Genomic DNA, 23,678 nt, shown 5'->3' with positions numbered 1-23,678 from the left:
GGGGGGGGGGGGGGGGGGGGGGGGAGGACATGGGATGTTGGAAGAGGAGCAGAAGACCAAACGACAGTTTGAAGAGCAGAAAGACTTCTGAGAAAGATTTCCTGAGAAGAGGGTCTGGGGGGGGGGGAGGGGGATACGAGCTAGGTGAGGGGAGGAGAAACAAGCTCTGAGCAACCTGAAGGCTATCCTTGAGAGTTTCCTGACCTGATTGAGATGATCTGATACCTTTGTTCACTGTCATCTTGATATCACCTCAGTCTAAGATCATGCCAACTAGTTTTTGGGGGTTTCTGGACTCCATCTGGGAGGAGATCCCTGAACCCACTTTCCTTGAAACTTGGCTTACAGAGACCCTTATCAAATATAGACAAACTGATTAGGAAAAGTGAGTGAGGAGGGGATTGCTACACTGATGCCTTCTTATTCCCTTAGCTATATCCTCCAACTCATTAGCCACCTTAATACAGCACAAATAAATGTTTGTTAAATTAGAATTTCTCCTTTCTTTATCAAAGAAGATTTCCCCCCAAACCACAACAATCTGTGTATTCCTTTTGTCTGTCTCTTAAAGTAGTGGTGTCCACTCAAATAGAAATGGATTCCTGAGGACTGTATATTGACTTAGAAAACCACAAATTAAAATTACCTATGTTGCACTGTATATTTTTTTTTGTCAAACATTTCCCAATTATATTTTAGTCTGGTTTAGGCCAGACTCTTGCAGCCCAGTGCCACTCTTCTGTCTTAAAGTCTTTTAAAATTCACCTCAGCCTCTTACATCATTCAAGTGCACTCAGCTCTGCTAGCTCACTATTCTCATTCCTATCCCAATTTTAGTTCTATCTACTGATTTTCCTGTGACTTATAACTTCTAAATATTCCATAAACCTAAACTTTATAATTCAATATTTACATATGACTTTTATCTTATCTCAGTTCACCACAGGGTTCAGAGCTAATGTAACCTAGTATATAAACTTGGCATAATACCATCCACCCCGTGGATGTTCATAAATTTTGATGACAATCATGATGACTGGAAATGGCAATTAATGTAACATCAATTTGACCTTCCCTGTCACCATCAAGATTCTTTATGCTAAGCTTCTCATTTGCTCATTTTTCCAACCTACTTCTTAACTTTTAACTTTGAGTTCAGTTCTGCTTCTGGCAAGGTGGGGGAGACACTGTTCAAGCTTTAGGGCTTTTGTATTGCTATTTTCAGAGCTAACTCTAGAGACCTGAAAGTTTTCTATTCTTCCAAGGTGGGATGATCTATAGAGAGGTGTGGTCCCTGTTCTCCAGCCCTGTCTCATCTGTGAGTGACTATAAGCCCTCTTTTTCATCCTGGGTCAATGACCAGGGTCCTGACTCCCCTCTAGCCACTCTGGTGTGCCACTGCTTCTCTTCACCCTAAGACTATGACCCAGAACTGTATATGAACAATGCAACAAGTCTTATGCTCTGAACCAGCAGAGAGGTTCCTATAATCCCTTCTAACCAATTGTCTAACCCCTTTATTATCTATGAACTGAGAGCTCTAGAATCTGAGTTGCTGATTCAGTCACCCCCAAGGTCTGCTGCTGGCTTGCTGGGGCACATTCCAAGCTCACTCACACCCAATGAGACAGACTTTTCTTGCTGACATTCTAAGTTGTTCTGAGCTAAAAAAAATTGTTTCACCTCATCCTTTTGTTGATTCTGCTGCTCCAGAATTCATTTTGAATCATTGTTTTAAAGTTGTCTGGAGAACTTGGGAGCACTCAGAAGAGTCCCTGGCTCAACTCTACCATCTTGACTCCACCCCTTCAATGTAACATAAATTAAAATACTGATATCTGTTTTTAACTCCTAGAACTAATATCTAAGGGAAAACAATGACCTTGCAGAGAGATTACAAAGGGAAAGACATGCTTTCCAGTGAAGTATACTTTGTAGTTCTAGGGCTGTCATTTACAAAAAAAAACTCCAGAAGAGAATTTCTGTACCAACTGAAGAGCCTGAGTTTGCTTTTTCCATCAGGACCTGAGCCAATAACTATACTCCTTTTAAAATATTAGGTAAAGTTTCCAAAGAAGTTAGGGCTTAAAGAGAATGGTTTGACCAGCAATGGGCAACAAGAATGAGAATATAATTTGAACGAGGGAGATTGTTTCATAATAGAAACTATGGCATTTAATGCCATTTCAGGATATGGGTCCAAGAAATTTGTTCATGGCAGTAGCTAGACTCTAGAGAATGAAAATAACCAGACAAGAAACTATGATAACATTCCAGAATCATAAAAGACCAATGGGCTTTTTTGGCAAGTTCCAAATCTCTCCCCCAAGCTTCTGATTTAAAAGTACTCCCAGGATATGATTGGGGATGTAGACTCTAAACGATCACCATAAATAATATGGAAATAGGTCTTGCACAATGACACATGTAAAACCCAATGGAATTGCTCATTGGCTACAAGAGGGGGCTGCGAAAAGGGGAGCAAAAGAATATTAATCATGTAACCATGGAAAAATACTCTAAATTAATTAAATAAACTTTCAAAATTTTGATTTAAAATTTTTTTAAAGTACTGCATAATATACTAAGGAGAAAAAAATGTCTTTTATTTATTTTTACGTAAATATCTTTAATAGGGAATGGATCACTGAATCCCTTAGTTATTTCTAGGACTTTATGCTACCAAATGTATATATGCCTACTGCTGTAGTCACTGGAAGCTGTAGGTCCTTTGAACTGCAAGACCAAACAGAAGCCATTATGAAAACTGCTTGTCCTTGGGTTACAAAGAAGTAACTACCTTTTGTCTAGCTGATAAAACCAGAGTGCTACTCTATTTCTTGAGAAAGTACTGAACCAGTATATGTATCAGAAAATTCATCCTTGAGAATGAATAAAAATGTTTATCACACTTACTGGTCTATGGTCCAAGAAGAACTAAGCACATGTATCTCACTTCAGAAAATGACTTTATTAATCTTTAGGACCTTTAGGATCTTTGTATTAGCCAAAAATACTTGACTATTTCTTGAATAATATTGCTGAGTCTTAATTTTGAAGAGTACTAGAAAGGAATCAATGATATAAAAGATGAATTAATAAGTGATAATACAACAACATAATGGACCAATCTCTATGCACATAATTCCCAATAACAGTAACAGCAACAATATTTGAAAAGTCCCAGAAGACTTAATCCCATTGTTTCTAGAATTCCCATCAAAGGACCCAATATTCTGATTGGTAGATAGCCACATTCACCCACCATATCTAAGCCTAGTTTCAACCATACTTCACTTCACACCTTAGGCAGCTCCTCACTAGCCATCATTTCACCCCATATGTGCCCTTCCCTCACTCTCATCAATTTTCTACCACAAATTTCCCCTTTTCCAGTTCTGAAACCATAACAAAATCAACTGGACCTGATTTTTGACTGTGTCAATATACTCTCCTATGTCTCTACTTGTCATCCTTGTAATTTTCTAAACTACGATATCCTTCCCTCACCAGTATGCCCTTATATGTATTCTTTCCTATTAGAAAATAAAATCTTGGGGCAGCTTGTTGATTCAGTGAAAAGCCAGGAGGTCCTGGGTTCAAATTTGACCTCAGGTATTTCCCAGTACTCCTAGTTGTATGAACCAATTGCCTAATCCTTAACACTCTTCTGCTTTGGGATCAATACCTAGTATTCTAAGACAGAAGTAAGGGTTTGAAAAAAACTTTTTTTAAGAAAGTAAAATCTTTAGAGAAGAGAGTGTTTTAATTTTTTTATTTGTATTCTAAGCACTCAGTAAAGCATTTGGCACTTGATAAGTAAATTTAATAAGCGCTTTTCCATTTATTCGTTTATTCTTTACAAGGTCTATATCCCACCCCCCCCAAAAAAAATTTATCACTTAGTAACCAACCTTCTAGCAATGAAATTCTCTAAATATAAGCCGCTCTTCAGCTGAGAAACTTAGCCTCTCATCATCAGGCTTTATTAAGTTGAGACAGCCTGTTAGGGCCTGAATTTACCCAACAAAATAAGGTGCTAAGACAGGACTAGAATAAAGAATGTACATTTAATATGTATATAAAATATATTTAAATGAGTAATTCATTCCTCTCCTGTGTGTAAGAATTTTTATCTTTATGCAGATGCTTCTAAAAAGATTTGGTTTAAACATTTTGAGCAAACATCGGGTTTAGCATAATACATTTAGTCTGATACATTTAGTTTTGTGAATGTGAAATCCCATACCATCCCCATGATTATGTAATAATTTATATCTTCTGTAAGACTTTATTCTGTTCCTGCCCCCCACCTCAATTTAAACTTTTGACCTTATTCACTTTTGGCTTACTAAGCTGTACATCCTTCTCATTCTGCTCTGAGTTTTGTCTCCAGGTTACACCCTGGGTTAATGTACAGGGCTAATGTCCTTTTGACCTAGGGCTAAACTGAGAGTGAGCCAGGATTTACAAGGGTGATGCATGATACTGGCCACGCACCCTTATGTGTGATGCTCAGCCAAAGACCACAGGACCTGAGTCCAGAATATCTGTTAATGCTTATGTAATTGCTCTAAACCATTTAGAGAATGAGTGCCCAAACTTCACCCTCCCACTTCATGTGAGCCCCTCATCTTACCCCAGACATGGGAGGGAGGAAGCTCTCCCACTGGGTTACTGGGCAGAGGGGCAGGGGAAGTGAGAAATGTCCTCAGGCATGTGGAGAGGGGGAGGGGGGCAGCCCCCTCTGGCACGCATGCCATAGGTTCACCAACACATCTCTCAAACAATTTATCCTACTTTGTAATTGATCTAAGAACCCCTGAAGGTGTCCAAGACCCTCTGCTAAGTCACCACTGCATGTGGAATATACACTTTGACTGCAAAGGTCAAAGGACTTACTTGCATCAATGGTATATAGGTCAAGTGACATCAGTTATGGCATGGGTCAAGTTACTTATGTCAACTTCCATTGTACTTCTGATCTTACTTCTATAAAAATACTATATGAAAGAGTCTACTCTCAAGGTTAGTTGTCTTCCCATGCTAACCAGAAGCCGGTCTTATTGAGAGACTGGATCCTTCTCTCGATAAACCTATTTCTTTTCGGCTTGGAGACTTTGTTTTACTTTTATTGGTGTCTCAGTTAACAAAATTTTCACTACAGTTTACAAACTTATGGAAGATCCATGGGTACAAAGCACTCTACTAATTGTTTGGTAGAATTTACTACATGTAGTATACTCAGCATTCAGTTTATATTTAATAGATTTATTTTAATAAGCAAAAGCTTTTGGCCCCCTCAAGAAAGTTAATCCTTCTAAAGGAAAGAGAATAAAAATTAAAAAAAACTAAACAGCAGCAATCGAGCAACATATACAAATAAAGCCACATATATATTCATAACCAATTATCCCTGTATCAAATGATCAAGGACAGAAATGCAAGAATAGAAAATCTATGTATATGACATGTATAAGGTGGCACAACATATAGAACACTGACCTGGGAGTCAGGAAGGCCTAAGTTAAAATCCAGCATCAAGTACTTACTAGCTTTGTGACCTAAGCAAGTCACTTAAATTGTTTGCCTTGGTTTCTCTGTCTGTGAAATAGGAATAATAATAGCACCTACCTCCAAGAATTGTGAGAATCAAATGAGATATTTGTAAATCACTTTGTAAACCTTAAAACATTATACAAACAATAGCTATTATTATTGTTATTCATATTTTACAGTACCTAGAAAATTAATGAACACATAGTAAGAAATTAACAAACACTTGCTAAGTGATTTTCCTCACTATCACTGAAGTGAAATATGTCTTTCTATCTGGAAAGGGTACAAGGACAGATCACAGAGGTTTCATTATAAAACTAAGATGGCCTTTTTTTATGGAAAAGTATGTCTGTCTGTGGGCTTTTAGGACATCATCATGAGATTACAACTTTAGACTCAGAAGCAGCACCAAAATTCAAATCTAAGTCATCAAATCCAACTAACAGCCAATGCTCTCCTCCACTCCACTGCCAGAAACAGTTGCTGCACTTTTCTAACTTAGATGCACATGGATTGAATGAGGTTCTGCTGAATAGTGTCCTAGTCAATAGAAATCAAATAACGGTTGGCTATATTATTAGTCCTCCCTTGCGGGGTTTAAAATGTGTTTTGTTATACTTAGATTGATAATAGCATAACTATATTAAGAATTTGTGATATCCAGTTTTCTTTTAAAGGAATATATTGAATTTCCTTTGGCAAAATTAATTTCAGAAACTCTGGATTGGTATAATTCTTTATTCGTGTTTTCATCAAAATTATTAGCCAATGAAAGTGAATTATTGGTTAATATAAGTGGAAGTGTTTCCATTTTGGGGGTTGCATTCTTCAATGACCAAAAAGTACAAGATAAATGGCCACTGTAACTAGCCAAAAAGCGGCAAAACTCAAAAGCACTTCTGAGACTTAGACATTATAAGCAGCCCTCTTTACCATCTGGCCTTCCAAAACAACTAACAAACACGGAATATCAAGGAGTACCAAATAATCATAAGAACCCCAAATGATATAATGAGGAAGCTATCATTAATTCATTAGAAAGAAGACTACAGAAACCCAAAAAGGATGCTAAAGATAAATATTGCTTAAAAAAAACACTATAGACTCTTATTTGAGGAACTACCAAACTATTTCAATTAATAAAATTTGAAAGTCTTTAAAAGAGATTGTTCTGGTGAAGAAAGAGGGTGCACATAGTTTTCACACTCATTTTGGATCCAATCATTGCAGACTTTTTATAAACTTTTCGCTTGGATTCTAAACTAGTAGTTTTGTTTTGGGCCTCTGTCCAACTTTCCACTAAGGATTCAGATTATAATTTCAATATAACGTTTCACTGGATTAGATCCTTGAACTCACCTTCAGAAGAGACTGTCATTTTACCTAGGGCAGATTAACACTGAAAACAAATAATAACAATTTGGGGTTTTTTAGAGCAAAACATTTAATGGCTAAAACTCACATCTGAGCCTGCACCTCTCGTGGTCGTCTGTAGGATAGGTTTGGTCACAGACAGTTTGCCAGTAACTGGGTTATTCCCTACAGGAGTTGGTAACACATTCACCACATGGTTAGGTAGCTGAGTAGTTCCCCTAGTGACAGCAATGACTGGCTGAGCAGAAGGCAGAATTCCAGGTGCCTGTAGTTGTACCATGGTGGGTTGAGAGAGCACAAGAGGCTGACCTGTATGGGGAAAAAAAAATCAAGAATTAAATATCCATTATGGAAGAAGTAGTATTTCAATTGGTCCATCTATACCAGTGATGGGCAAACTATTTAAAGAGGAGGCCAAAGGAAAGGAAATGCTCATCTGTCAGTCTGTTTCTAAGGCAACTCTTTGGAAGTTTCATTATATTGTATCCTACTCATTGTAATCGTCTGATTAGGAATAATGTCATGCAGCCCGATAGAACATTTCAGGGGGCCTCATCTGGCCCACAGGCCGTAGTCTGCCCATCACTAATCTATACTGATTTACAACAACAATAAATTATTATTGTTTGGGAAACAAAAACTATTTTGAATTACAGTTATTTATTATCTCCACTCCCACTCCCAGATAATTGGCTCCATGAAGGCAAGGACCATGGCTTTCTTACCTCCATTTCTCTTCAAGGATTTTATATCAAGTTCTAGAATTGCAGGGCTTTTATAAATGTTTACTGAATTAATTTGAATGTCTTCTCAACTATACAGGAATATCAAATGTGTTATTTTAAATCTAGTACAATTTCTTTAAAGATTATAATTACTCCTTAAATTTGTTACATATTCAAAACTGCCCTGGGTATTCTGTAATTATAAAAATCAAGCTTCTTCTGATGAATGCAAAGAACTAATCATTTTAAATCAATGACACATAGAAGTTATCTGACCAGGCAACTACCTTAACTATTAAAAAACTAAAAATTAAAAAAACTAAAAATTCCATGAAATGGATCTGGTGAAGCAGAAAAAAAAATGTGTAGAGTTTTAAAGGGTGCAAATAGGACCCAAAAGTAATAAGAGTTGATAGGCTCAACAAACTGTTCCCTTGTCTTCATATTTATTAACACTATAAAATGATACTATATCTGATGGCAGCGAGTACTGTAAGTCTAAAGAAGATTAATATAAAACACAGCAGTGGTATTACCAACTTGTATTAAAATTTTTACTTGCCTACCAGGTGGTTTCTTTTAGATTTGGCCCACTTTATAGGAAATTGGATTCCAGAGCTAATTTCCCCATCTGATTTAAAATCCACCTGGTGAAATAAAGCTGTTGCATTAAAAGCAAACTTAAAAAATAATTTTTAATCCTTTTTTTCTTTAAACTATCAGTTGAGGAAATTTTGGGCAATATGATATGACCCATATAAAGACCAGTTTCATAAAAACCAGGGAATATTAAAGATTGAAACAATTCTCCAGAACAGCTGTTTGGTAGAAACATCTGTCATTTCTAAAAAGATCATTCTCACAAAACCTATATGGGATTTCATCCAGAAACTGAAAAGAACACAATCCCGAGGTAAATAACTTAAAATCTAAAGAAGGTTTCAAATGGCCTATAAAGGCAGACTAAAGGGGCAGCTGGGTAGCTCAGTGGAGTGAGAGTCAGGCCTAGAGACAGGAGGTCCTAGGTTCAAACCTGGCCTTAGCCACTTCCCAGCTGTGTGACCCTGGGCAAGTCACTTGACCCCCATTGCCCACCCTTACCAATCTTCCACCTATGAGACAATACACCGAAGTAACAAGGGTTTAAAAAAAAAAAAGGCAGACTAATTATCTGGATATAATTATTGGTCTTTTTTGCTTAGAACTACCCAAGATGGGGGCAGCTGGGTGCCTCAGTGGATTGAGAGCCAGGCCCAGAGATGGGAATTCCTGGGTTCAAATCTGACCTCAGATACTTCTTAGCTATGTGACACTGGGCAAGTCACTTAATCCCCATTGCCTAGCCTTTACCACTCTTCTATCTTAGAACCAATACTGTGTATACTGTGTATTGGTTCTAAGACAGAAGGTAAGGGTATAAAAAAAAAATTCCCAAGACAAATTTGGAAGGAAGAATATCTAAAATCTCTCTCATGATATTTATAATTCCTACAACTTAAGAAGTTAAAAGACCTATAAACAAATTTATCTTGTCATTTTTCCTCTCATGTCTAATTTACTTTAAAAAAATCAAAAGTCATCAAAATAGAAAAATTGCTCATAAACAAATGCAAAAGCATATTTTCTGGGCTAAAGTTGTAAATAAAAACAATTAAGATATAAAAACAACATGTAACATAAATAGCATATGATCAAGTGCTGGATTTTTCTAACTTTAAGATATTCCTGCAGCTGGGTATTATGTGAAGACATAATAATAGGTCACAATATAAAAGCTAAGCCAAAACTCTGAGAAGAATATCATAAGAAGCAGCATTCCTCAGAATCTGTGGTTAAGGATCTGAAAGACTCAATAACATTCAATAGGCATTTGATGGTATTCCAAAAGAATATTTGGTATACCAAGAAGGAAGAAGAATGGGGGGAAAAAATCAAATGAAGGACATTACTGGTTCTTGCTTCAGCAGTACCTAATAAATTAAGTAGATGTGAAATTAAGAAGCAAATAGCTTTGAAGGCGATCTCAAGACTCATCATGACAACAAATTCATGTCAGTGGTACTTATCACATCCACCACATTGCTGATAAAACTATATCACAGGGGAATGTTAAGGCATATTCTGGGAGCCAAATGTGACTAAATATTATATAAGGCAAACTGCTACCATCTTCATTTCTTATTTACACCAAATCTCTTCATTTCTTATTTACACCAAATCTTCAACTAAAACAGTGTTTTAGTTCTATTATAATCAATTGGCAATTTGAATTCAGGAATTCTCAGCTCCAGGTATTACCTTTTCACATCCAAAAGAAAATGAGCTAAATGTTGCCTACTTTCAAAGGAAGAAATCAAAGATTTCAATAACAATATGAAAAAATACTCCAAATCCCTAATAGAGAAATATAAATTAAAACAATTCTGAGAGTCTACCTCATCCTCAACAGACTGGAAAAAATGGAAAATGACAAGTGTAGGAAGGGCTGAAGACATGCACATTAATGAATTGCTGATGAAGTTATGAATTAATCTAATTCAACTAGAACACAATATATAACTATACCATAAAAATCACTAAACTGTGTACTTTTTCATCAAGCAATACTACTTTGAGGCAAATACCCATAAAGATCAAAGAGAGAGGAAAATGGCCCATTACACAAAAATATTCATAGTAATTCTTTTTGTGGTGCAAAGAAACTGAGAACAAAGGGAATACCCATCAAGTGGGGAATAGCTAAACAAATTGTAGTGTATGAATATAATGGAATTTTATATGTGCCATAAGAAATAATGAAGAGAATGCTTTCAGAGAAACCCAGGAAGACTTCTATGAACTGATGCAGAGTGAATAGAACCAGGATAACCACTTATACAAACGTAACAACATTTTAAAGAAAAACAACTCTCTTCTTAACCCCTAACAATCCAGTTTCTGACCTTATTGTTCCACTAAAACAGCTCTCTCCATTAATAAAGATCTCTTGGTTGCCAAATCTAATGGTCTTTCTCTCTCTCTTCATCCTCTTCACCCTCTCTGACACTGTTGCTCATTCTCTCCTCTTTAATACTCTTTTCTCTATAAATTTTCAGAAAGCCACATTCTTCTCATTTTCCTCCTACCTACCTAACTGTTCCTTCTCTGTCCCCTTAGCTGGATCCTCCTCCAGGCAACACCCACAAAACTAAGATATCCCTCAAAGTTCTGTCCTGGGTCCTCATCTCTTCTTCTTCTTTACTACTTCACTAGGTGATTTTATCTGCTCCAATAAATTTAATTTTCATCTCTATGTGGATAATTCTCAAATTCACCTATCCTACCCCAAACTCTCTGCTGACCTCCAAACTCACATTTTCAATGAACAGCCTTTCAGACATCTCGAAATGAATGTCCATCGGACATCTAAAATTCAAAATATCCAAATTGGACCTCGTTATCTTTTTTTCTTAAACTAATCCCCTCTTCCAACTGTTTCCATTTCTGTAGCTCTTTCCAAAATTACAGGATCCTTCCATCTTCCACATCCCTCAGACTCAACCTAGGGCTGACCCTGAACTACTCACTCTCTTACTCCCCATATCTAATCCTTGCCAAGGCCTGTGGACTTCACCTTTACAACATCTCTTGAGTATGTTCCCTATTCTCTAGAGACACTGTCACCATTCTAATGCAGATCTGCATCACTCATAACTGTATTATTGCAATAGTCTGTTCCTGGATCTGCCTGCCTAAAAATCTCTCCTCATTCCAATCCATCTTCCATTCTGCCACCAAAGAAATTTCCAAAAGCCCAGTTCCAACCATGTCACCCCTCTACTCAATAACTCCAGTGGCTCCCGGTCACTCCCAGGATCAAATACAAAATGCTCTATTTGGCATTCAAAGGTCTTCATAACCTAGCCCTCTCCAACATGTACTCATCAATCTGATACTAACTTCAAGGCTGTTCCACAAACAAGACTCTTCCTCTCTTGGATCCAGACATTTTCCTTGGCCATTCCCCATGATTGGAACACTTTTATTCCTCCACCCCAACTAGAGACCTCCCTGGCTTCCTGCAAATCCCAACTAAAATCTCATTTTCTATTGGAAGCCTTCCCCTAAATCCCTATGAATTTCAGGCCTTTCTATCTGTATTATTTCCTATTTGTCTTGTATAGAGCTTGCTTTGTATATATTTATTTGAATATTGTCTCCTCCATTAAAGTGTGAGCTCTTTGAGGGCAGGAACTGCCTTTTGTCTTTATTTTATCTCCAATACTTAAGGCAGTGCATCACAGAATAGGAGCTAAATGTTTATTAACTGACTGATAGTAAATGTTAAGCAATCACTTAAGTTAGGCAATGAGAATAACAAGTTTTACAGACTAGCCATTCTATATCAGATATATTATAGTTATGTTTTGGAATCCATGATTTGACCTAAATGTAAAAATCATGTGATAACAAAATCTATGATAATAAAGTCATTTAAATAGATGATGTACATAAGTGACACTATATCAGGAGAGAATGCATTAAAAAACAATTTTACCTGGAAAGATGAGAGATTTTCATTGATTTAAGCCACACAATCTCACTTTGTACCCTAATTACTACTGGTATAAAGTTTAAAGTCCACCAGTGTTTAATTTGAATTGGTAATTGGTTTAAGCCTAAGCAAATATTAATTATCACTCTTTTCAGTAAGCACTTACTTTCTCAGACTTAAGATTCCTTGGATTTATTTGAGATTTACAAGAACTTGGTCATATCATGGCTTATGTAGCAAATTAATGATTTGGAAAAGCTTCCCTTAACAGTACAATTACCCTCTCCTTTAGTGCTGGAAAGATCCTGAATGCAAATTAAATAATAGTGTCTATTTATTCCTCTATTAGAATGCTTGTCCAGTGCTTCATTATAGCATTGGGAATGACCATAGGTTTTCAAAAGCTATGCCAGTTGAGAACAATTTCTAACAGGTCCTATCAAGCTAAAAAGGTTTTGAGAGGGGCAGCTGGGTAGCTCAGTGGATTGAGAGTCAGGCCTAGAGACAGGAGGTCCTAGGTTCAAATCCGGCCTCAGCCACTTCCCAGCTGTGTGACCCTGGGCAAGTCACTTGACCCGCATTGCCCACCCCTACCACTCTTCCACCTATGAGACAATACACCGAAGTACAAGGGTTTAAAAAAAAAAAAAAAGGTTTTGAGAGCAACACTCAGTTTCACAGGATGTTCTGCTGTCTAAAGGCCAGTCTAATTAAAAATGACTCATCAAATAATGCACTAGGCAGAAGTTCTTAATCTTTTTTGGTATCATGACCACTTTGGCATTCTCAGAATAACTTTTTAAATTTTGTAACTGAAGGAAATGCTAACTTTCAGTTAGAAGTTAGTGAAAATGAAAATATAATTTTTCCCCATCCAAAGTCACAGGCCTTTTGAAATAAATCCACAGACACCCCCCCCCCCAAGGGTATCCGTAGGCCATGGTTAAAAACTTTGGCACTAAGGTGTGGAAGAGTTTCCTTCTGTACAAATACAGGGCATCCTCACAGGGATAAAAGCAAATCTTCCAAAGAATTAACTTAGCACATAAGCCATGTTATGACCCTTGTCCTACTATATGTTATAAATCCAAGAAAGAAGTGATAACCAGGTTTGCCAAAATCTACTTAAATTGTCAGCAACTCAGTCTTATATAGTACCTTAACATTTACAAAAGTATTTCCTCACAACCATCTGTAAGTTTGGCAACATAAGCTCTATTATCTGTATTTTACAGATAAAAAATTTTAGACTCAATGATGTTAAGTGACTTAGGATCATATAATGTCAAATTAAGAGCTGGAAGAGACCACAGAGATCACATCCAAATTCTTCATTTTGCAAAGAAGGAAACTGAAGAGCAAAGAATTGAAGTGAACTGCCCAGGGTCACACAGAGAGTTAAGTGACAAAGGGAAGAACTGGTCCTCCAACTCCAAACCCATAGCACTTGCACTTGCCCCTGCACCACAATGTCCACAATTACAAAGCTGTCTGATACTAAGGAAAACACAATGCTGAGTAAAGGACTTAACTGTGCTCTTTCGCTAATGCTTTCCCTAACTGGACAGTAACCAAAAAGGGTTTTGATTTTTTTTCTCTGAATACCAATTCATCTATCCATGGGACTACTTTGAGTATTTCAAGCCATCTGCTGGACAACATAGGCAGTACACACATTTCACTGAGATTTGAGAACACTTTTGTGGTCCAAAATCTTAATTTTATAATTGAAGAAACTGAGGCCCAAAAAGTTTAAAAGAAGCCTTCATTAGGTGTTGGCAGAGAAGGGTCTAGAACTGCAACATCTATGCCCATTCATAGGCTCAGAGGAGACGGGATCTATGGCCAGACCATACCTCAGGACATCCAGGTAAGGCTTGGCAACATGTCCAACAGCGCAGCTAGTGAGGGGCATTGCTGTGCCCCACAACTCCAAGGTCAGTCCTTATTCCACTGCACACCGCCTCCTCAGAGTATGGAAAATCAATTGTGACATTCTCATTCTCTCTCTCTCTCTCTTTCTTTCTTTCTTTCTTTCTTTCTTTCTTTCTTTCTTTCTTTCTCTCTCTCTCTCTCTCTCTCTCCCTCTCTCTCTCTCTCTCTCTCTCTCTCTCTCTCTCTTTTTCAAGACTTACCTAAGAGATTAACAAATTCAAAAGTGTGAAGATAGGATTAACCCTTGCCTATTTTTAGCTAAGCATATCAAGAACTTAAAGTATCTCTACTTAACACTAAGTAAGAGAGTTCACAAGTCACTTACTAGAGTAAGCTCACACCAAAGGCTACTGAGTCCCCCCCTTGGGCAGTGCTAGGCAAACTGAAATACTGCCATTGATTTCTGTGAAGAAGGGGGAATGACAGGAAGTGACTTGGAAAAAGAAGCATAAAAGAAGAGACCAGCATGGTCTAGGGGTCTTTCCCTTCCTAGTGTTTGAAGGGATTGATTCTGGAGATTCCTTTCCTGACTTGAAGGAGACTTTTTCCCTGGATCCTGTGTTGGCTTTGGAGGGGACTACATTGGTGAAACCCTGGCTGAAGACACCACCAGGATTTCTGGCTGAGGCTTGTTGGGAAATCCACATGGAGAAAATCTTGGAGAAGCCCCTGCCCAGGTTGAGCCAGACTTCACCAGAGAAAGGTGGGTAGGCTTATTAGGAATTTGTCTCTTTATCTATATTTATACTTTCACTCTTTCCACTTCTTTGTAAATAAAAGCTGCTAAAAGTCATTTTGACTTAAGCTATAATATTTTAAAATCAGTGACCACAATATTACTTTATAACTTTCATATTAGCATAAAACCCTAAATTTAACTCTTACAAGGGGCTGATAGTCAGAAGAAAACTGAGCAGTGAGGGGTGCATAGGGAAAGCTCCTAGGGCTGGAAGAGGCCTCAGCAATCAGAGTCCAACTTCCATCGTTTTACAGACAAGGAAGCTGAGGTTAAGAAAGATAGTAGGTCTTTCCCAGAGCCATCCATCTAATAGATGCTAGGGGAGAATTAAACAACCTACAGAGCTCCCTAATCCCACATTTCTTGCTCAATCCACTGCTCACAATGCCTCAATAGGACTGGACTTGGGGTAGAGAGACCTCTCTAGATTTCACCTGTGATGCTTAAGAGCTATGTGACCACAAGCAAAATTTCTTCTCTGCAAGGCTCATTTTCTTCATCATCTTTATGGGGGAGATTCCTTATTCCTTCAGCATACAATGATTAAGTACCAACTCTGTGTCAAGCACTGAGCTAAGCACTGAGGTTACAGACACCAAAATAAGCCCTCTGTCCTCAAGAAGCTTATAGTCTACCAAGGAGATAAATACCTATACTGCTTTTATGATAGACAAGTTGAGAGGATTAAATGAGAAGATTTGGTAAAGTACTGTGCAAACTTTTGAATGCCAAATAAACTATATTTGTTATTATTGTCATTCCTGTAGTTGTTTTAGGCAGGAAAGCTCCTGGGTTTTATTTTCATTTTGATTGGGATTTATCATATGTCAAATGTCCTCCAATAAAGTCCTTTTGATGTGAGAGAAACACACCCAAGTTTGTAGCAGGGTCTTGCCCCAAGAATGGAAGACTTGAACTCTGTTCAATCCAGAAGTAAGAAAAGAAGTTTATTTGAAGAAGTGGTTTATGGTGTATAATAGCCTAATAGCTGGTGGAATAGTCTGAGGTCTAATCAGGTACCCTTAGAGCCCAGGGGCTAGTAGAATAGCCTCTTTGGTATAGTATGGAGTAACAACTCTGCTGTAGAATGGCAGCTTCCACACTTTGTGGATCAGGGTTGGCATATTTACTGGGGTCTTGTAGAGGGGCATCTCCCATTCCAAACTCAGGTAGAGGTATGCTTTGGGGTTTGCTGCCTTAGGGAATAAGGAGCATGCTCAAGATTGGGGGATTCTTCTGGAATTCCAGAGTCCCCAGTGTGCAGGTTCCATGTTCCCCCTGTTAAAAGTAAGTGAGGTTAAAGCATGTGAGTTTGGTCTGCAGGGGAGAGTGCAGGAGGATAAAGATTCTAGAATGGATAAGTGGGGGGTCAGACAGTTAACTGAGGTTTTAGCAGTCTCTCTGGAGATTTCTGGAGGGGTTGGGCTGCTTTTCCTTAGTGGCTGTTTCTACCCTGATTTCCCCATCCTACCTGCTGTTTTGCTGGTGCCTTGCTGTTGTCGGTTGTGTTCCCTTATGATCCTGACCATCTGATTATAAGATCAGGGCTGGTTCCTTTTTGGATACAGGACCTCTCCCTGGGTCTTGCCAAACTGCCACAGACTACTACCTATAATACCATCTAAGCGGGACTGGTTTAGTACAGATTTAGCTAAAGTAGGGACTGGGATCTTTAGGTCAGAGAGGTGAGGATTAGTGTAGTTAAACACTTTGAAGACTTCCCGTGAGGGAACAAAATTAGATCTGGGAGTATTAGTGACATTAGTATTAGGGTCATCCAAATTTGTTCTAACCTTTCCCTTTAAATTAAATTACTTTTTATTTATTGTTTGAGTGGTTTGTGTGTGTTATCTCAAGACAGACTCTGCCTGGACTGGTTTCTGATGGCCTTCCCAAACACAGTTAATCTTCTGATACTGGCCCAATCCTAACCATCTGGTTCCATCCCCTATACCACCCTCTTATACCCCATTATCCACTTTGTCATTATTTGTCAGCACAGGAGAGATCTTAATGCCCTTCTAGAATGAGATATTAGATAGAATGGTCCATTGGAGGATCACTATAGGTAATTAATTATGTCTCACTGTTCTAAGAGTAATTAGTAAAACAGATTAGGTACAAAGCTGATGCTTAGTATAAAATATTATAGATCTAGAACACAGAGTGGGCAATTGGGTCAATTTATAATTCATGTATAACTAAATGTTGAAAATACAGGCTTTGCAGCTGATGTTTAACCAGTGATAACCAGTGAGAAATTTAAGATTTCTGAATATGAGGGTTCCATTCCTCACTGCCCACTGTCAGCCCAAATTATTCTCATGCCTCGCCATGGTGGTTTGAGAACACTTGAATACTGAGGCAGAACTATCAAATAAGTAGGTCTGGCAGATTCTTTGGGAAGGCCTCAAATATAGGCTCAGTCACAGATTGTGTCTACTGTCTAAGAAAGTTCAGAAAAATCTCACTGCCAAAAGGTTAACCAAGGTGATACACTTTTTCAGACAAATAAAATAATTTAAAAATCTACTAAGGTACTTTGGAGTTGAGACTTACACTGGTAGAAGGTACCCACACTAATAGGGATCCTTGAAGTAAATATTTAAAAGTCTTATTTCACCATAGTTATAGCTTGAAAATGAAACAACCAGATTAAGAAATAGTAAACATGAATTTCTGTCTGGCATGGAATGTAAGTCATCAGAGCAGATTCCCAATTTACCTCTTTCCCCCCCCAGTATTTGACATCTCATAAAGATTTGCAGGAAACAAACATCATTGTTTGTTAGTTACCTTGCATGCCATAAAAAATCATTTTTGTTATTATAAATATTATAATTACCTATTCTATCCCTAAATAGCCATGTGTAAACTACAGAAAGCTAAGAATAAAAGTTAATTTCATTTTTGTACTTAGATGCAAAAGTCTCTTCATATATTTTACAAAGCCCTGTCCTTTAAAATGGCATCAATGGCCTACTTTCATGACAAATCTTATTGTTTATCAATCATATACAGAATCACAAATGTTTCAATCTTGTACCTTTAGTAGGTGCAGGTTGAATGTGAATAACAGGCTGCTGTTTTGTCAAGGGCAAAAGTGTTGGTAGTGTCTGAATGATGATAGCTTTTGTTGGAATGCTCGAGTTGGCTTGACTCTTGGGTACTGCTGGCAGAAGTAAGGGCTTGGGCTGAATTGAAGGCTTTGAAGTGATGTGACTTTGTTTTTTTGGAGTCAGTCCATTTACTAAAAGAAAAACAATTATCAATTGAGTATGATCGAGTAAGTATTAATGCACTTCTTTATTTATATTCTATATATTATATTCAAATACTTAAATGGATCTATGATCTAATCAAATGTGGAATTCCCTTCAGTGGTGCAGACTGTTGTTAACTCATCCATGCCTATCCATATTATTTTTCTCCCAAGAATTCACTACAGAAGATCCACTGAATGTCCTGGAGGCCTTTTGGATGTCTTGATATCATTGGAGTATTCTCACTGTCCACCTATCATTCCTCCTTCTGGCCACACATTTCCATGATAATGTCCTTTACTCCAGTTCTTCCATATATTGTCTTGAATAAATATTAGCAATAAAATAGGTATATTTAATTGTAGATTAGATCTCTCAACTTAAGACAATAGAAGCTTTTTTAAAGATCATTAGATCTTCCAAGGTGATCACCAACTAGAAACACTGAGATATTAACAGAGGAAAACAAAGAAACAAGAAAGATTAATTCCTCCTCTGCCTCTAATCAGTGAATCATCATAGATAAATACTACATCTCCATGACAAAGGCACAAAAGCTTAACCAGAGAAATTCCTACTCTAGAACTTCCCTGGAGAAAGTAAATGTAAACCAAGGTCTGGGATAAAAAATTGATCAAAGCAGTCAAAAGATAAGCAATACCAGTCTTATTTGTAGCACCAATGATGGGCTTGTCTTCCTTTAGTAACTCCGATGAGGAAGGACTGTGAGAGGTTTCAGTGTATAAAGAGAGGGGAGACAACTGGGAACTAGATGATAAATCCAATTCTTCCTGTAGCAAAATAAAAATTAAAAACAAATGCAAAAGGATGTAATTTTCTCTTATTCCTTATTCTTTCAAAAAAGCATGCTCTAGTACTAATGTGCCTAATGTTATACTGAATATTGAATTAGAAAACATGGGGGACACAAGAAAAAAAATCACAATTCCTACATATAAGGAACTAACTGGAGAGCTAAACAATACACTTGAAACAGAAAACTTGAAGGTGATATATCTGCAAATGTGTAATAGTGGGGTACCATACTGAGTATGGAATCATTATAGTAGATAAATGAAAAAAATTCATTTCGCAGGAGAAAAAAGGTTTGAAATATAAGATAAATATAAAATATCATCCTGAACCAAGGTCAGTTTATTACCCTCCACAGATGAGTCTCCTCCAAGGCTCCTCTGCTCCTTAGTTACCTTTTATAACCTCTCAGCTCTGGGCATTCTCTCTGGTTGTTGCCCATACCTGGAATGCTCTTTGTCTTCATCTCTACCTCCTGGCTTCCCTGGCCTCCTTCAAGTCTCAACTAAAATTTTAGCTTCTTTGAGATGCCTTTCTCACTCTTCCTTAAGGGCCTCCCCTCTGTGGATCATCTCCAACTTATCCTGTATATAACTCATTGGTACATAGTGGTTTGCATGTTGTCTCCTCCATTAGACTGAGATCTTGTGAGCAGAGACTGTCATTTGCCTCTTCCTTTATCCCCAGTGCTTGGTGTAGTGCCATGATGGTGAACCTATGGCACATATGCCAGAGGAAACATTCAAAGCCCTCTCTGTGGACACACATGCCATCACCCCAGCACAGACTTTGCCAGAGTTCAATTCTAGAAAACCAGAGGGAGTTGGGCCCTGGCTACTTCCCTTCCCCTCCCCCTTCCCTAACACCCCTGTGGACATTTCTCACATCACACACAACCCCAAAAGGGTTCACCATCACTGGCATAGTGCCTCACAAAGAGCAGGCACTTAATAAATGTTCAGTGACTAACTATTCAGAGAAAATCTGCCTAAAGTTTAAGGAACTAATTTAGGTTTAAGGAACTGGAGTTGTTCAACCTGGAGAAAAAAAATTACTTGATAGCCATTTTCAAATATCTACAGGCTATCACATGGGAGGACAGACTTATTCTGTGAAGCTCAGGAGGGAAGTAGAGCCAAAAGGTACAAGTCACAGGGAGTCAGCCTTTGGCTCAGTATAAGGAGCTTCCTAAAAAAAGAGCAGAAGCCCTATGGGGCAATAAGTTCCCTCTTAAAGATGATGGAGCAAAGACTGATGGTCCCTTGTCCAGGGCACTGCAGAGGGCATCTTTTTCTCCCTTAATGTACTCTCTTAGTAACCTCCTCAGCTGCCATGGGATGAACTGCATCTCTGTACAGTTGACCAGAGGCTGAGTTGGAGAGAGAAAGTTAGAAGCATAGACATCTAGCCCCATTTCTCTCCCCTGAGCTTCAGTTGCAGATCATCAAAGATTTATTGGACATTTCAAATTGAATGTGCCAGAAACATCTTAAACTTGATAAGTCAAAAACTGAACTCTTAATCTTTTCCCCCTAAACACGCCCTCTTCCAAACTTTACTATTTCTGAGAAAACTATCACTATGCCTCTTCTCTCCCAGGTTCATACCCTCATTATTATCCTAACCACTCACACACCCACTCACACCCATCAGTTGCCCAATTTTGCTATTTCTCCATTCACAATAGTCTCTTCTCTCCAATATCACATCTACACTTTGTTCAGGCTCTCATCACCTATTACCCATCTTACCTGGATTCCCCGCCTCAAGCCTCTCATTACTGCAATATATGCCATACTCTAGGACCAAAGTAATTTTCCTTAAGAGGTAATTTCCCATCAGAATGTGAGTTCACCATAGGTAAGGATCCTTTTCATTCTTTATTTCTGTACCCTAACATCATAAGTACTTAGTAAATACTTGGTGAATAATTGGAAGATTGCACTGCATCAATGATTAGACCAAGGACTTTTCAAAACTAAAACCTTATGATTTTATGAAATTAAGGAGCATGAAACCCAAATGAGTGTAAGAGATATGGAAGAAGGAATGACAATAAGGTCAAAAGAGGCACAAATAAGGAACTAGGAGAATACCAAAAACAAATTTTATTCAACATTGCAGTAGGAAATGTGCCAATGAAAATTATCTTTTTTGGCAAAATACCACTAAATGGCTGAAAACTAGTATAGCATATAAATGTGAAGCAAGATACCATATCAGTGAAACATTAGGTTATATTATAGTATATAGAAATAAGTGTAACTCAAACTATTATCCAAGAGTCAAACTATAACTGATGGTTCTTATTCAGTAAAAATTTTTAAAATGTCTTCCTTTGTGAACAGTCAATTTCACAAGTAAAGGGAAAACAGAATAAAAATCAATAGTTTTTATAAATCAATAATTTAATAAGTTAATACTTAATTTTAAACTTTTGGGTACCAAATAAATTATCATATTTAAAAATATGAATGTTTATGATATATAGCATATAATGTAGGCCCATTTACAAGCTATAATCTTTTCACTAACTCACCTCATTTTGATTATGGCCATTATTATTTGAATTAATAAGGCATACTGTAATTAATAAAAAGTATGCTTCCCAGAGTAGTTAGATAGCTCAATGGATAAAAAGCCAAGCATGGCAAAAGGAGGTCCTGGATTCAAATTTGACCTCAGGTACTTCTTAGTTGTGTGACCACTGGAAAAGTCACTTAACCCCAACTGCCTAGTTTCCCAAAAAAATATTACCTTGTAGTAATCATGAATATTATTACTTATATTTTTACATGTTATCTTTCCCTATAGAATATAAGCTCCTTGAGAGCATGAATGGTTTCATTTTTAACTTTGTATACCTAGTATAGTTCCTGGAACACAGAAAGTGTTTATTGAAGTCAGATGGGCCTCATCTAAGTAGTCTGAACTAGAAAGGTTTTAAAGTATTAAGTTTCTGGATTTTTGACAATCAAGTCAATATAAAAATTTTGCTACTTACAGGAACATGCTGTGTTGAAGAATAAGAATCCACTGATTGAGGAGAAGAGACTGAACAGTTTGAGGAAGCTGGAGAAAGTGGTTGAGCCTCTGTCTTGATATATTTATCTGTAAAATATGTCAAGAGATTTTCCCACCTGCACATTATAACTTATAGAAAAAAATTAACAAAAGTGAAAATAAATATCACACTTAAAAAGCTTTAAATAGTCAAACACTGTCTCTGGAAAGTTCAAACCCCAGATACAAATGGGTATTTAATGCCCAATTGTAATATTTTTTTCTCTTTTGGATAAATCCCCACCTACTACTCAAAAAGCATCTATTTAGCTCAGTTAACTTTAGTACTGATGTAAAATTTTCCATTAGCAAGGCTAAAAAATGGAGAACAACACTGGACTTTATAAAACAAGAGAATAATAACCTCCTTAATTTTGGGTATCTGTCACCAATATGACAAAAGAAAAAAAAAGAAGTAATAAAATTGTGACCAAGGATTTCAAAGTGTTTAATTTGTATTACAATAAAAAGGAGAAACAAAAATATTTCTGGAACACCAAACCTGTAAATTTGACAACTGTAAGGTTTGGGGTAAAAAAAAAAAAGCTGTATATATTTTCTAAATCCTGTGAATGTTCAGATAAACTATTTTAAGGTCATAGTTAATTGGTTTTTTTTTTTTACTCTTTCCCTCAAGACAGCCAGGTGGCTCAGTAGATAGAAAACCAGGTCTAGAGATAAGAAGCCCTGGGTTCAAATATGGGCTCAGATACTTCCTAACTGTGCGACCCTGGTCAAGTCACTTACATCAAATGCCTAAGCTTTGTTGCTCTTTTACCTTGGAACCAAAACTTAGCATTGATTCTAAGACAAAAGATGGTAAAGGTTTTAAAAAAGAAAACCTTCCCTCTACGGCAATAATCTTTCATATGTAACCTAGGTCAGCCCCCAGCTTCTATTTCTCTTACTGAGAGCATATTTTTATTCCTGGCATGAATTTTCAATTCACTTGCGGTATTTAAAAATTATACTATTCTTTCTACTGATCCTGGAGAGGTGTTTTTCTTTCCTTTCTTGAGAATAACAAACCAGAACAGGTAAAATAGATAATCAATCCACTCTGTCTTTTAACCAATATCAGAAGACATAAACCAGAAAAGTTGAATTGATGTACTGTGGAATAACTCAAAAGCCACAACCAAATATATAACTTATTATAAATTAAATGTGGCAAATTATTACCTGCACAAGATTGATTTGTGATCCCCCAAGGATCTGAGTCCCATGGCATCAAATCCAAATCAAAGCCAAGGTTATAGAAATTGTTTTCCTGCGGATTATAAACCAGGAAAAGAAAATAAGAAGAGTAAAAGACAAATCACTGTCCAACAAATTATCAGAAATAACATGTCAAGCATCATATATAAAAAGAAGCACATGTGAGGCACGTAGACATACACAGGGTGAAGATGAAAGGATGTAACAAAATCTATTGGGCTTCAACTGAGAAAAAGAAGGCAGGAGTTGCAATCTTGATAGCTGATAAAGCCAAAGTAAAAATAGATCTGATCAAAAGAGATAAGGAAGGTCATTACATCCTGATAAAAGGCAGTATAGACAATGAGGAAATATCAGTACTTAACATGTATGCACCAAATAGTATAGCATCCAAATTTCTAAAGGAGAAACTGGCAGAGCTCAAGGAAGAAAGAGATAGTAAAACTATACTAGTG

General features: G+C 37.2%; 1 protein-coding gene across 1 annotated transcript in view; it reads right to left on the bottom strand.

Annotated features, from left to right (window-relative positions):
* ATF6 (activating transcription factor 6) overlaps window positions 1–23,678 on the bottom strand; it is a 230,624-nt gene that overhangs the window by 190,735 nt on the left and 16,211 nt on the right. Inside the window, exons 3-7 of the mRNA XM_044674260.1 lie at window positions 23,188–23,275; window positions 21,947–22,053; window positions 18,791–18,920; window positions 17,913–18,116; window positions 7,022–7,242 (exon numbers count right to left, since the gene is read on the bottom strand). Coding sequence (XP_044530195.1) covers window positions 7,022–7,242; window positions 17,913–18,116; window positions 18,791–18,920; window positions 21,947–22,053; window positions 23,188–23,275 — 750 coding nt within the window. The remainder of the gene's footprint in view (window positions 1–7,021; window positions 7,243–17,912; window positions 18,117–18,790; window positions 18,921–21,946; window positions 22,054–23,187; window positions 23,276–23,678) is intronic.

Source organism: Gracilinanus agilis, chromosome 4, assembly GCF_016433145.1.
Source record: "Gracilinanus agilis isolate LMUSP501 chromosome 4, AgileGrace, whole genome shotgun sequence".
NCBI classification, from domain to species: Eukaryota; Metazoa; Chordata; class Mammalia; order Didelphimorphia; family Didelphidae; genus Gracilinanus; species Gracilinanus agilis.
The sequence above is the reverse complement of the archived record's forward strand: the minus strand, read 5'-3'. Positions and strand labels throughout refer to the sequence as shown.